The sequence below is a fragment of the Micropterus salmoides genome, unplaced genomic scaffold, assembly GCF_014851395.1.
Source record: "Micropterus salmoides isolate LMB-PRFRI ecotype aquatic unplaced genomic scaffold, ASM1485139v1 Ms_hic_scaffold_2, whole genome shotgun sequence".
NCBI classification, from domain to species: Eukaryota; Metazoa; Chordata; class Actinopteri; order Centrarchiformes; family Centrarchidae; genus Micropterus; species Micropterus salmoides.
Genome location: NW_024041150.1, coordinates 38,819,677 through 38,831,912, shown reverse-complemented (window position 1 = coordinate 38,831,912; position 12,236 = coordinate 38,819,677). Strand labels below are relative to the sequence as shown.

The 12,236-nt window shown below is 38.1% G+C and overlaps 2 protein-coding genes across 3 annotated transcripts; both read right to left on the bottom strand.

Moving 5' to 3' along the window:
• Positions 1-975: 975 nt before the first annotated feature.
• Positions 976-3,743, bottom strand: LOC119912957 (ladderlectin-like). 2 transcript variants are annotated; one of them, XM_038732253.1, is made up of 7 exons: positions 3,678-3,743; positions 3,480-3,571; positions 3,358-3,393; positions 2,938-3,047; positions 2,679-2,813; positions 1,896-2,007; positions 976-1,629 (listed from the first exon to the last, which is right to left on the bottom strand). In XM_038732253.1, exons 2-7 carry the CDS (start codon positions 3,538-3,540, stop codon positions 1,562-1,564), a joined length of 522 nt encoding a protein of 173 aa, XP_038588181.1. In that variant the 5' UTR covers positions 3,541-3,571; positions 3,678-3,743; the 3' UTR covers positions 976-1,561. The 2 variants fall into 2 exon arrangements, with proteins under 2 accessions (XP_038588181.1, XP_038588182.1); XM_038732254.1 differs by lacking the exon at positions 3,358-3,393 and having other exon boundaries at positions 3,678-3,730.
• Positions 3,744-3,782: 39 nt separating this feature from the next.
• On the bottom strand, positions 3,783-7,973 carry LOC119911955 (ladderlectin-like). Its single transcript, XM_038730928.1, has 6 exons — positions 7,929-7,973; positions 7,706-7,802; positions 7,542-7,592; positions 7,348-7,457; positions 7,056-7,190; positions 3,783-3,797 (listed from the first exon to the last, which is right to left on the bottom strand). The coding sequence occupies exons 2-6, from the start codon at positions 7,764-7,766 to the stop codon at positions 3,783-3,785; spliced, it is 372 nt and encodes a 123-aa protein (XP_038586856.1). The 5' UTR covers positions 7,767-7,802; positions 7,929-7,973.
• Positions 7,974-12,236: the final 4,263 nt, after the last annotated feature.

Here is a 12,236-nt window from a genome sequence, read left to right as displayed (position 1 = left end):
TTAATAAAAAAGACAGATTGATCATATAGTAAAGAAGTGCTGCATAACGGTAAAACTTCTTTAAGCAGGCCAGTCTGGATGGGGTATAAGACACAGTTTGCCTTTCATTGTGGCCAGCCTGAGCCACACCTGTGCAATGCCCATGCTGTCTGATCAGCATCTTGATATGCCACACCAGTGAGGTGGATGATTTTGACAGATTTGTGAACAATATTTGAGAGAAATAGGCCTTTTGTGTACATAGAGAAAGTCTTAGATCTTTGAGTTCAAGGTATGATGAATGGAGGCAAAAAGTGTTGCGTTTATAATTTTGTTCAGTGTATGTGAATCTGTTAAGTCAGGAGGAAACACAAAACTACACAAAACATGCAAAGGGTAGACACGTGTCCTGCAGAATAGGCCAGTATCTTAAAACTTAGCAGAATAAACAGTCTACAGTTTAAGTTGAACCTGGTATTTGTAATTGTTATGCAATATGCAAAACCTTCTTCTTCTGTGGCTGTCACTTGTGGTATATGTACCAGAGGCAATGACATATACATTATTGGTAACTGATACCCATGGCTATATGTAGATAAGATGAAGACTCTGATGACATTGAAATTCCTCAACTTCTGTTTTAATGTTGATTTCATAAGTTTCTACTTCTTAAAAATGTTGTGGGGCAATGACATTCCAGGGTTGGTGATGACTTGATTGTCTGACTATGTCTACAAGTCAGGTCAGGTTTTCACTTTCTCCTCTCACTCCTCTAGTTCCTCTAGTGTTATCAACAATCATCATTGATGCACAAGTTGGAACCCTGTTCTTTTGAGCCTATATTATCTTATATTTGTGCAAATGGACACAATGGTGTGTCAAATTAGATATTGTCAGTTCCTGTTTGCAGTGAACCCATAAACATCCTAACAACTGTAACTAGAAAACTTTTATTCAGAAGAAAACAGAAAAACATAAAGAATCATAGGCAGGTTCTGAAGTTAAAAGGGGTTTATTTAAATGGCTTCATGCATGTTTATTCATGATGGATGCTTTAAATAATTAATTAAAGGTTACATTGAGGAAAAAGAGAGAAACACTGTGTTACAGTTAGCAGAAAAAAAGCAAATGCATGTTCTAAAAGGTTCTTTTTTTGTGTGATCTTAAATCTCCCCAAAGACAGGTAGCACTGTCACACTGTTTCCTTTCAAATATATCTTCCTGGAGGAATGAAATGTTTGCTTTTAGATATATATCCCCAGGCTGTAATATTAGTTTCATGACAGGCTTGTTCCAGTGCTTGAGCGTTTTATTCTTGTACAAAGAAATATCATTTTACAGATTATACTGTATGCAAGAATGTTCCAGAAGCAGTCTTTTCATAACACATTCAGTCTGCTCTTTTTAAAGGCACAAGGCCTAAGAGACAATCCAGCTCCAGTTTATGTCACTTGTCGCTTCATTCTTTAAGTGGCGTTAAAGCAATAGAGATATGAAATGAGATATAGAGACTTCAGCTTGTATGTGAGGCTCATGGTAGAAAGACGGAAGCCTACATGACTCTGTTACAGCACAGGAATCATCAGATCTTCTTGGCACAGACAGACGGTTTTCGAAAGTTGCACTGATAGTCATCCCAGCACTTTTGATCTGCAGGTACCAAGAAAAGGGAGTGAATTTGTGAACATTATGGTGACTGATATTACATGCAAGTTATTGCCGAACTAATATAATATCAGTGTGGCAAGAGATTTCATATAAACAAAGATTATCTGATTCACAAATACATTGTTTACTAGGGACACAGTATGCTATTTATCTGAGCTGTAAGTTATATGGAATTTTAATTGTAAAATTAGCTTTCATCACTTCTAATAATTCACATCACTTCTACATAAACCACTATGTTGTTTTACCTCCATGATTGATTTGCAAACAGTTCTGCCTGCCGCCGTGATTATTAGGCTCTCCACCACACCAGTTCAAGTAGTTAAAAGGTGTACCATCAATCCAGAACCACTGGTTCTCCTGGAAGACAGAAGAGAAATGGATATTAAGTGAACTTAAAAGTATTTATTATCAGTTTTATTTAAGATGAAATAAGTCTCCCCAGGGATTGCAGTTGCAGCACCACAAGGACATAAATAAATACAGGTAATTAGAAAGATCCAAAGATGGAGAATTGGAAAAGGTAGGTTGTACAAAGGTAAAATAATAATAATAATAGGAAGTACAGAATACACATTTTTTAAAATAATAAGAGAATTAAAAATAGACAGCTATATAAGATCCGTTTAATTCAAAATGACACGGCAAGCTATATGCACACAGTACCCATGATGCACTTTGTGAAAGCAGTACTGTAAATAAGTGTCTGAACCGAAATGACATAGTGGTGTGATCAGTCGTCAATAGAATATGATATGATACCATCAACAGTGAATACAGTAGGACAGCAGTATATTACATGATTTTGCCATGATACTAACAGTATGACATGTTAACATATTATAGTATGAAATATAACATATAAAGTAAAATGTAGTAATATACTTTAACATGATATATAGTACAGGAATAAAGTGAGAGAACATGGTATAAAGTATAGTTAATAAATATAGTATGATTTAAAAAAACAAACAAATCATAAATATTATATGTTTTTGATATTTACAGCTTGTACATGATGATTAAAATACCTCTTGTGCATCCGAGCCTCCAATCCATGTTTCTTTGTTCTCATAACTTGCGCTCATGATCAGCCTCTGAATCTCATGGTACTCCAGCAGGTTGTGAACGGACGCAAGGTTTCCACCCATGGACTCACAGTTTTTCTACAGTGGAGATAAATACGAGAGAGAGAGAGAAATTGCAAATTAACCAAATGTCTATGTATGTGCAAACAAAATAAACATATTGTAGAAGCCTTCTGAACTAAAACAAAGTCTCCCTCTTTACCTCAGCTTTGGCCCAAGTCATGGGTTTTGGAACGTAGTGGAAACAGCGACCGCTGAACTCAGACCAACCACCAGAACAAGCTGTCGACCTCTTGACCAGGTGACTCTTTGCTGAGAACAAGTAGAGTTTGGTGAGTAATGTGGAGTCTCTAAAGTCTCTATATGTAGATATGAAATCAACTTATTTTAATGGCATGACACTGTAACATAACAACATAAAATAAAATGTCACGATATAACAATTATGACATAAATGACATATCAGCACAAAATAACATAACATGAAACAGTATAACATGACTTTTTAAAACATAATACAAGACGACGTAATGTAAGTTACAATAAACATTTTATCCTCCAATGCTTTTAATTTATACAACATGTAAGTCATCAGCAGAGCATCAGACCAACACACACTGACCTTGTTGGGCATTTTCGGGGTTTGCCTCTGGAAAAGCTAGAAAGTTTGACGCAGCAGTTATCGACCTGGATTGTTATTGTACAACACATTCATCTGTAACACTTTCTGTTTATAAAACTGACCAGCAGCTCGAGTCAGAGCCATCATGGCACAAACAAGTGCAGACACAGTCAGCATCTTCATGATGGAGATGATGAGATGATGATAACCTTTGCTACAGAGAGAAAAACTCAGGTTATTGATACTTCTGTAGAACAGACGACCTATGTCCACTGTCAGTCCAGTAAAGGAAAGTCAGAAGTTTGTAGCTGCAGAATTACCTTCTCTTCTTCCTTCTCAGCGTCTGTAGCTTCAGCTGTCTGATGTGGAAACACGGATGAAGAGACACACCAGCCCTTATAAACAGATACTTATCTTGTCATCTCTCACAAATTAGGGAACTGAGCACAGACACGAAAACATACACAGAAACATTATCAAACACAATATTGTCAGAAACATAAATTAAAACTATATTACGATCAGTTAAGTAATAGCCATAGGTCAAACCTAACCACATCACATGATCCATCCAAGAACAGAAAGCTTGACCGGCATAGCAACCTTAACTAAGGTGGACTTAGTGATAATACTTTTATTATAAACAAGACTAAACAAACTCAACTTATATTTAAAATAGATAAACCTTTTCATTTTTGTCATTATTAACATATTTCATATTACACTCTTCATTTTGCACCAGTTTAACCCCTTGTGAGAGTCCACAAAGCAGTTCCGCTCTTGGGTAACACAGAATTGCACAACACATATCGAGCACCTGTTCCTCACAATGCCTTTGCATCCTGGCATTTTGCAGGAGCTAACTCAACTAACTGCCCAGCTCACTGTCCTGCTCTCAAAGAAAAAGTTGGCTTGCATGTTCTATAAATAAAATCAACATATATAAGCAGAGTTTACAGGGTACAACAATTAAAGTGCAGTAGGTTGAAGGTACGCAGTTCACCTCCATATTCGCATATAGTTGCCATATGGCAACAAATCAATTTTAGAATTTTACCAAAAAACAAATCCTAATTGGTTTAAATTAGGAAATTCTTCTTAAATATTGAAAAATGTGTCTATTTTAGCTGACCTCAGATCATGAACTGTGCAGTGTCATAGATCGGTAGGAAAAGGGTGAAAAGACCCATTTTCACCAATAAAAAGCAAGGATTTTGAAGCATTTCCTATTATTGCAATAGAGAGAAAGTAATTGTTGCCATATGGCAATAGAGGGTTAAGACAAAGGAAAAGGGAGCGCGCTATATTAATGTAATTTCGAAGAAGTTTCAAATAATAGGGAAACAAATGGGAGAAGTGTCATATATGTATAGGCTATAAACTGTGAAATTCATTAAGAAATGATGGTAAATGAGGAAACCTACATAAAACATTTAAAAAAGGCCTAGTTCCAGCTGTGTAGAGCTTTGAGTCATTGCAAGTGCCCTATTAAGAGTGAAACAATAATGCAATATACAAAGACCAAAACTTAAACCTGTGCTCAATGTCTGTATCTGGACAAAATTTAAAAGAGAAGTTGAGTAATTATTTCAGCAGTTATTGATCATCACTTGTAGTCAGTTTACTTAATGTCAAATCATTATTACCAAACAAAAAAGAAGCTGATCAGGCAGCAATGTCACTATTTGTTTAAACTGAACAGACAAATATTATAATATATTTGGATGATACAATCTTTATCACTTTCAGATATGTTTTGGTTTCATATAGTCACCAGTATCATATAAAACACAACAATACAGAAGAAAAAACACAGACACAAAACAACACAAGGATTCAAGACCTGTCTAGAACAATAGAAAGCTCTGTGGGCAGAGAAGTGCCCTGCAACACATGCATTCAAAACAGAAGTTGGGGAATTATTGCATCAGAGTAAGTGTGCTTCCTCTGCCACAGAAATATCACTGTCACTGAAGAAGATGTTGCATAATGCAGAATCATCCATGAAAGTCTTCTTTGCGTGTATTACTGAACAAAAGAAAAGTAGGGGGGGGGGGGGGGGCTCTAAACCCAGTCAGTGTACCAGTTTGTGTCTTACATTACTCCTGCTGTTTTCTTTTCATTTATTTCACTTCATTTGACAGGGACGGTGCTCATTAATCAACAGCAACGTAACTGTAAATGAGCCAGAGTTAGCTCAACAGGTTAATTTTCATATGTCCATCAGTTATTAAAATGGCAACCTAAAATAAAGAATTTAAATGAAATTTCAAGTAAAATAAAATGACTGATTACAGTCAGCACTTAAAAGCAATATATATCAAATAAAGAGAATGATACAGTTTTGTGGTACCTGTTGTGACCTGAGCTCTCTGCACAACAAATGTCTTCAGTGGAAGCGGAGCAGTGTTGTGTAATATCTTATAAACTAGACAAAATGTACTACTGTAATAAGCTCTGTTAAAAAATAAAAATCTTGACCTTACTAATTTGTGAACCCTGGTTTAATGCTGGAATTAGAGACAGCCCTGCGATGGACTGGTGACCTGTCCAGGGTGTACTCCACCTTTCACCCGATGTAAGCTGGGATTGGCTCCAGCCGGATAAGCGGTTGACGATGGATGGATGGTATATCACAACATAATTTACAGTCAAATCATAAGACTAATAAATTTTTTTCCTCCATACTTTTGCAGTGTTTGCAGTGTTTGTGTCTGTTGCCATAACTACACATTTGCAATGATACTGGAGTGAACTGTAAATGTTTCCTGCATACAGACCAGCACATCACTACAGTTTCCTGTCAGACCAACCCAGAAAAAAAAGATATTATTGATATTGTTTATCTGTGAGCTCACAGCAAGAGCACACAGTTTTTTGATCATGGAAGAGATCCTTAAAAATGATATCTATTTATCTGTTTGAACAGAAGAACATTTGTGTGACAGTCCTTCATATTTATTTACATTTGAAAAAACGCCCCCTTGTTCTGTTGGTTGAACTTCATGACAAAGCTTTGCAGCATTGATGCTATCCCATCTTCTGTCAGTGAAACACATAACATTAACTTTTAAAGTCTCCAACAAGAGAACTAAAGTTCCGTCTTTAGATTGTTTGGATAGTATGGATACATTTATGAACTGATCTCACTTTTGTCATTAATATAGCCTCTTTTATTTACACAACAAGTACATTACTGTCCCATGCAAAAATAAAGTATTTTCTGATTTACCTCCATGATTTATTTGTAAAAAGTGCTGGCCCCTAAGGTTATTTGGCTCTCCTTTGCACCAGTATGAAAAGGTGAAAGGCGTACCATCACTCCAGAACCAAAAACCCTCCTAGAAAACACAAATCAGAATTGAATAGATTTATAAATAACAATATAAATTGAATCAAACATTGTAAACATACCCTAAAGACCATAAAGCTTTGGCAAAACATTGTCATTACAAATTCTACTTTAAATTCTTGGAAGAGGAACAAAAGCATCTGTCATTTCAGCAGGTCTGTTTACGTTAAAGTAACAAAACCCTTTAATGGCTCTAAAAATTATTTAAAAGTCATGTGACGTTGTTACAGAGCGACAAAGCCCGCATAGGGAGGAGATCACATATCACAGCCTTCCTGAGCAAATAGATGTCAAACTATTATTTCTATTTATTATTTCTATCTTTTTGTAACAATGAATGATATACCTGGGCAGCGTCAGAGGCTCCGAGCCAAGTCTGTGGATTCCCATGAGTTTTATCTGCTATCAGCCTTTGAATCTGATGATACTCCTCAGCTCTACGTACAGATGCAAGGTGTGCACCTAAGGACAGACAGTTTCTCTACAGTGGAGACAAACAGACAAAGATGGGGTAGAAAAACAACATAAGAGGACACCAAAGCGAGAGGAAGATGCAAAGTTACCAAGTGTGCAAGTCCATACAAACAGAACAAACTCAACTTAGAAGCACTCTGCATCAAACCCAAATCATATCATACCTCAGCTTCAGCCCAAGTCATGGTTCGTGGAACGAAGAGGAAACAGCGATCGCTGATCTTAGTCCAACCACTGGGACAAGATGTTGACCTCTCCAAGATATGATGCTCTCCTGATCAAGTCAAAAGAAGACAAGTGGGTCAAGTTGAGTCTCCAGACAAAGTTTACAAAACACAGTGAAGAAATATGTATTCACCTTCTTGAATTATTGCCACTTCCCCACCTTCATCCTTTGCTTCTGAAAGAGCTGAACAGTTAAACACACCAGTTAGTGATTATGTCCATCATGTTGCTGTGTATTTTTCCTCACAAACAAACTCAGTCAGAACACACACACATGTTGTAAACAGCGACTCTCACCAGCAGCTCTGGTCAGCGTGATCACGGCACAAAGAAGTGCAGACAGAATCAGCGTCTTCATGGTGGAGGTGATGCTGATTTAAAAGTTGATGATTACCTTCAACAAAGAGAGACAGACGTGTTAGTAATACTTCAGAAACAGAAGTAATGACCGCAGGCCTCCTACAAATAAGTGACAACAAGATAGAAAACAAAAACATGGAGAGAGAAAAGTGAAGCAAACCTGCTGGAGGATTATCTTCTTCTTCTTCTCAGTGTCAGCCTGAGTGTAGATGCTGAGAAAGACTTATATACAGTAAGCTGACCATCCAATAATCACTAAATATGTTTACACAAGTACGTCTGTACATTATACATACATGCTCCACCTTAGTTGATGGTGGATTATAAAAGAGATGCCTAAATAATTAACTTAACAGCTGTTGGCATCAGCTGTTTACATCTTTGTTTCAAGTGAGTACAGTGAGAGGGTTAACACGACAGTCGCCTGAAAGCTCTACAGTTAGATATTAATATCACTAGATTCAGCTGGATATTTCAGTTTGTCTTCTTAAATTATGACAACTTCAAACTGATAGTCATCCTATCACTTTGGAGCACAAGCAACATGCAGACTGAAGGACGTGGGGATTGAACCACCCACCCTGTGACTGGTAGACATGGACAACCTGCCCCTCACAGTTTAACTCTGCAAAAGCATGTAGCATAAAACATGCGGGTTTTAGGTTCATATTGATGTAAAACAGTGGTACTCCAAAAAAGTTTAAGCTCCCCGACTCCATGAAAAGTGGAATCAATCATTAACAACACAGGTGATAGCAAAACAGCTTTACTTGCTACAGAACCCTTTTTTTGTTTATGCCACCACATGAATCATATTATTCCAACTTTGGGTCTGTTCAACATCCGTGCCCCTCTAGCAGTGGTACTGTGGCCCTTAAGGGGGACCCAATCCCCAGTTTGAGAACCACTGATACAAGGTAACAGGCAATAGTTTAGTTTTATTACATTTATTTGTCAGGCAGCAAGTACAAAACATGTATTTAATACAAAGAGAAGAGATGTATGTGTTAAAATTTATATGTATCAGCTCGCAGGTCCTATAGCTACTTCTCGTCTGCAGGCCCTGGGCAGATACATGTTTGACATCACATATTAATTCAACTCAGTTCAATTCAATTTTATTTATATAGTGCCAAATCACAACAACAGTTATCTCACAGCGCTTTATTAGCTATTTGCAATTCCTAGTTGCAGTGTACTAGATTATGTCTACACTGTAGAATATGTTACAAAAAAAGGCAAGTTCTGGAGTCTAAAAGGAATGTCTTTTAATCCGGGGGCGGATTGGCCATCGGGAATTTCGGGAACAATCCTTAACCCAGCAAGCCCAGGCTGCTTGTTAGCCGTTTGGCTCACACAATGTGTTCTGTAGTTACAAGATACACAATTCTCCCCAGCGTCACTGTCGCCTGCCGTGCCTAATGTGTTTGGCACACATTTGATGCCATATATCACACATGTAAAACGCACAACACAGCCTGTCACACACCTCTGGATGCAGGAGGAGGGACTGCGTCGGTGATGCCATGGTCACGCACGAGCCCAGAGCCGGGCTCTGCCAGGGGGCTGGCGTGCGTAATGTGTGGAGCATTGATAGGATAACACTACAAGCAGGGTTGTGTGTAGTGTTATCCTGTCCGCTTGAAGCGTAATGACCGCCTCAAGGGCTCATTTGACACAGCCTGGCTTCTGTGAACCAAGGGGGAACCCCTGGACGCACAGAAGGACCGTGCCATTGATGCCGTGATGGAAGACACCGTTCTTCTTGTTTTCCCGCTGGAAAGCTCAGAGCTGAAGAAAAATGGGAGCCGAAGGCTGGGTCTCACCGTTGTATATATGCAGCGTGCAGACCTAGAAGAGGCCCACGCTGTGTGTGGGCGTAGACTAAATTTCTCAGTGCCGGAAGGGGTAAACCCAATAGCGATAGCCTTAGAGGGCGAAGCCTATACGAAATAGAACTGCTCGTGTCCCCCCTCAAAATTGAATGTTTTAGATTTGCCCAGTCTTACAGACACACAAACAGCTTCCGCTGCAGCTGACCTGCTGGTCGGCCTGCCCGAGAGTGTGGAAATCCAGGACAGTGAAGGCACCAAAGTAAAGGGACTGACTGAGTTAATGCCATGTTTTTTAAAATAAAAACATGGCAATACAATTTGAAAATAATTCAAACGGGGAGATGACAATGTGGAGAAAGAAAAATTTCAGGCTGTTTTGTGTCATGAAAGTTTTGTTTATCTTTTACAGTGATTATACAACATTTGTGATATTCTTCTTTGCTGTTTTTGACTTTTGTTGAATCTACATGTTCTCCTGAAAATGAAGCTTGATGGTAGTTGAGCTTCCTTACAGCAGGGGGCAGAGTTCTAATAAATGTTCAGCAGTGAACCAGTGATGGCAGAAATATGAAGGGATGCATAGGAAGAAGAGGGGGACAGCAGACATCTCCATACTTGTGAATATAATTTATTTTTATATTTTGCTTTATTCGCTGCTTCAGACTGTTGTTAAAATAGGTTCTCAACAGATAAGTAAAATATAAGGAAGCTAATGCACTGTGGTTGAACTTTAAACTCTTTAACCAGGTAATTGAATGTTTCTGTTTGTGGGGAAACCAAATCAGATACAAATTATTTCTCAATGCTGAGAATTGTTTTAATGTTTTAAAACGTTGCAATTCCGAGGGGATCACATTTTTAATGAAAGTATTTAGTCACTTTGTAACACTATTGCAAATAGATTATATCAGAATAAACACCCCCTGATGTATAGTCTTTTTTTCAAGACTGCCAATTGATCCTGGTCCCATAGTGTTGTTAGCAGAATTTATTTTCCTTTTTCCAGAGTCAATCCGGTAATTCTTTCATGAATAATGAGGAAACATCAAAACTGTTCTAATCTTTTAAAGGAAATGCTACTGCCAAATCTAACAAAACATTGATGAATCTAAACATTCTTCAGGTTATTTATAATCACTGATGACTCAGCAGGCAGAAATCGGCGTAACACGTTAGACATTTTAACCTGCAAAAAAGGAGAAGCTGAGACTGTTTTCACCCTGCTCTTTGCTAATAATAGTGTTGGCTTTTCTCAATTCTGTGCATTTTGCCAACCTCAGTTTCTTAACTCACAGTTACTAAATAAGTTTTCACAGTCACACTCTCTTTACGCGCGTGTTTGCGTAACACTTTTCCGACCTCACTTTTGACTTGAACGCCAGTTCATGAGGATGCAGAGATGGCAGAGCTGCTAAAGATGTCTTTCGAGGGGTGGAGGTATTATTTGATATTATTTTGCGAAAAGAGAGCGATACCTTCTAGTGGCGAGGACTGAGAAGCAACAGGTTGTCTGACAAACGATTTGAGAGACTCCTGTCCATGAGGTATAACCACTCTTTCATAAGCTGGCACGTGCACCCAAAAGGGGCTTCAGCACCTGCCCTTTTTCTTCCTCAAGAGAAAGTTTTTTCTGGGATGCTTGTTTTTTTTTGTTTGTTTGTTTTTTAATAAATGAATATACAGTATATTTATTCCTGTTTGCAACAGATTCCCTGTCAAACAAATATATTTATTGGGCAAAAAAATCTAAATAGGCTATCAGGTCGAAAGATGAGACTTTGGAGTTCCGATGCCCTCTCACTCTCTCTCTCTCTCTCTCTCGCTCGCTCGCTCGCTCCGCTTCTCCACGCGCAACCAGAGCGCAGCACACAGACAGTCAGCAGCCCCTCCAGCTTCTCTCCCAGCACTGTTTTTCTTGGCTTGTGTGGAGGTGAGTGGTGTAGAACAAAAGACTAAACTACCAGTGCCTCCAGTTTACCGCTAATTAAACAAAATACAATATAGGCCAAGGCCTTGCTAACGCATGAGTCATGAGCTGAGCTTATGTAATAAGTTAGCTGAAGTTTAGCTAAGGCAATATCTCATGGCCATACAACCTAATGTACTGATGGAGACACTACAGGTGAATACGGTAACATTTGTGTCTAATAACGTCATCACAATCGCCACATTGATATGCAAATTAGGCACAGTTAATGACTTACATCAAGAGTATTTTCCTCTGAAATGTGCTGTGTAAATATGCAGATTAGCATGTTTTGGTTAATATAGAATAAATCTACAGATGCAAATAGACCGAGGACATTAGGCTTAAAATCAACACCGTCTAAAGGTGTATTCTTGAAATTTTATTTCCATTAGAGTAAAAGAAGACATGAAGCAAAATAGACCAAAGTCTACCACTCTCCACTATGAAAAAAGTGCCTTAAAGAGTAATTTCATAGTTTTGATGGTAGGCTAATAACGCTCCATTCTATTAGTTTGTTGTATGGTTATAGATCCTTATATAATACAGACAGCCCTCCCTCAAATGTGAAACTAAGTCCCCCGTTGTTATCCTTTCAGTGATGTTTGAAAACTAGCTGACCCATAAGAAAGTAATCTTGAAGAGTTCCCTAACCTCTTCCTGTTTT

What these genes read in the sequence shown, in the direction of transcription:
- LOC119912957 (XM_038732253.1), bottom strand. Translation starts at nt 3,540, where the DNA reads ATGAAGATGCTGACTGTGTCTGCACTTGTTTGTGCCATGATGGCTCTG. An exon ending in TGACTTGGGCCAAAGCTGAG is followed by an intron (nt 2,814 to 2,937) that starts GTAAAGAGGGAG and finishes TCTCCACTGTAG; the next exon opens with AAAAACTGTGAGTCCATGGG. An exon ending in GAGGCTCGGATGCACAAGAG is followed by an intron (nt 2,008 to 2,678) that starts GTATTTTAATCA and finishes TCTGTCTTCCAG; the next exon opens with GAGAACCAGTGGTTCTGGAT.
- LOC119911955 (XM_038730928.1), bottom strand. Translation starts at nt 7,766, where the DNA reads ATGAAGACGCTGATTCTGTCTGCACTTCTTTGTGCCGTGATCACGCTG. An exon ending in CACGCTGACCAGAGCTGCTG is followed by an intron (nt 7,593 to 7,705) that starts GTGAGAGTCGCT and finishes TTAACTGTTCAG; the next exon opens with CTCTTTCAGAAGCAAAGGAT. An exon ending in AGTGGCAATAATTCAAGAAG is followed by an intron (nt 7,458 to 7,541) that starts GTGAATACATAT and finishes TGACTTGATCAG; the next exon opens with GAGAGCATCATATCTTGGAG.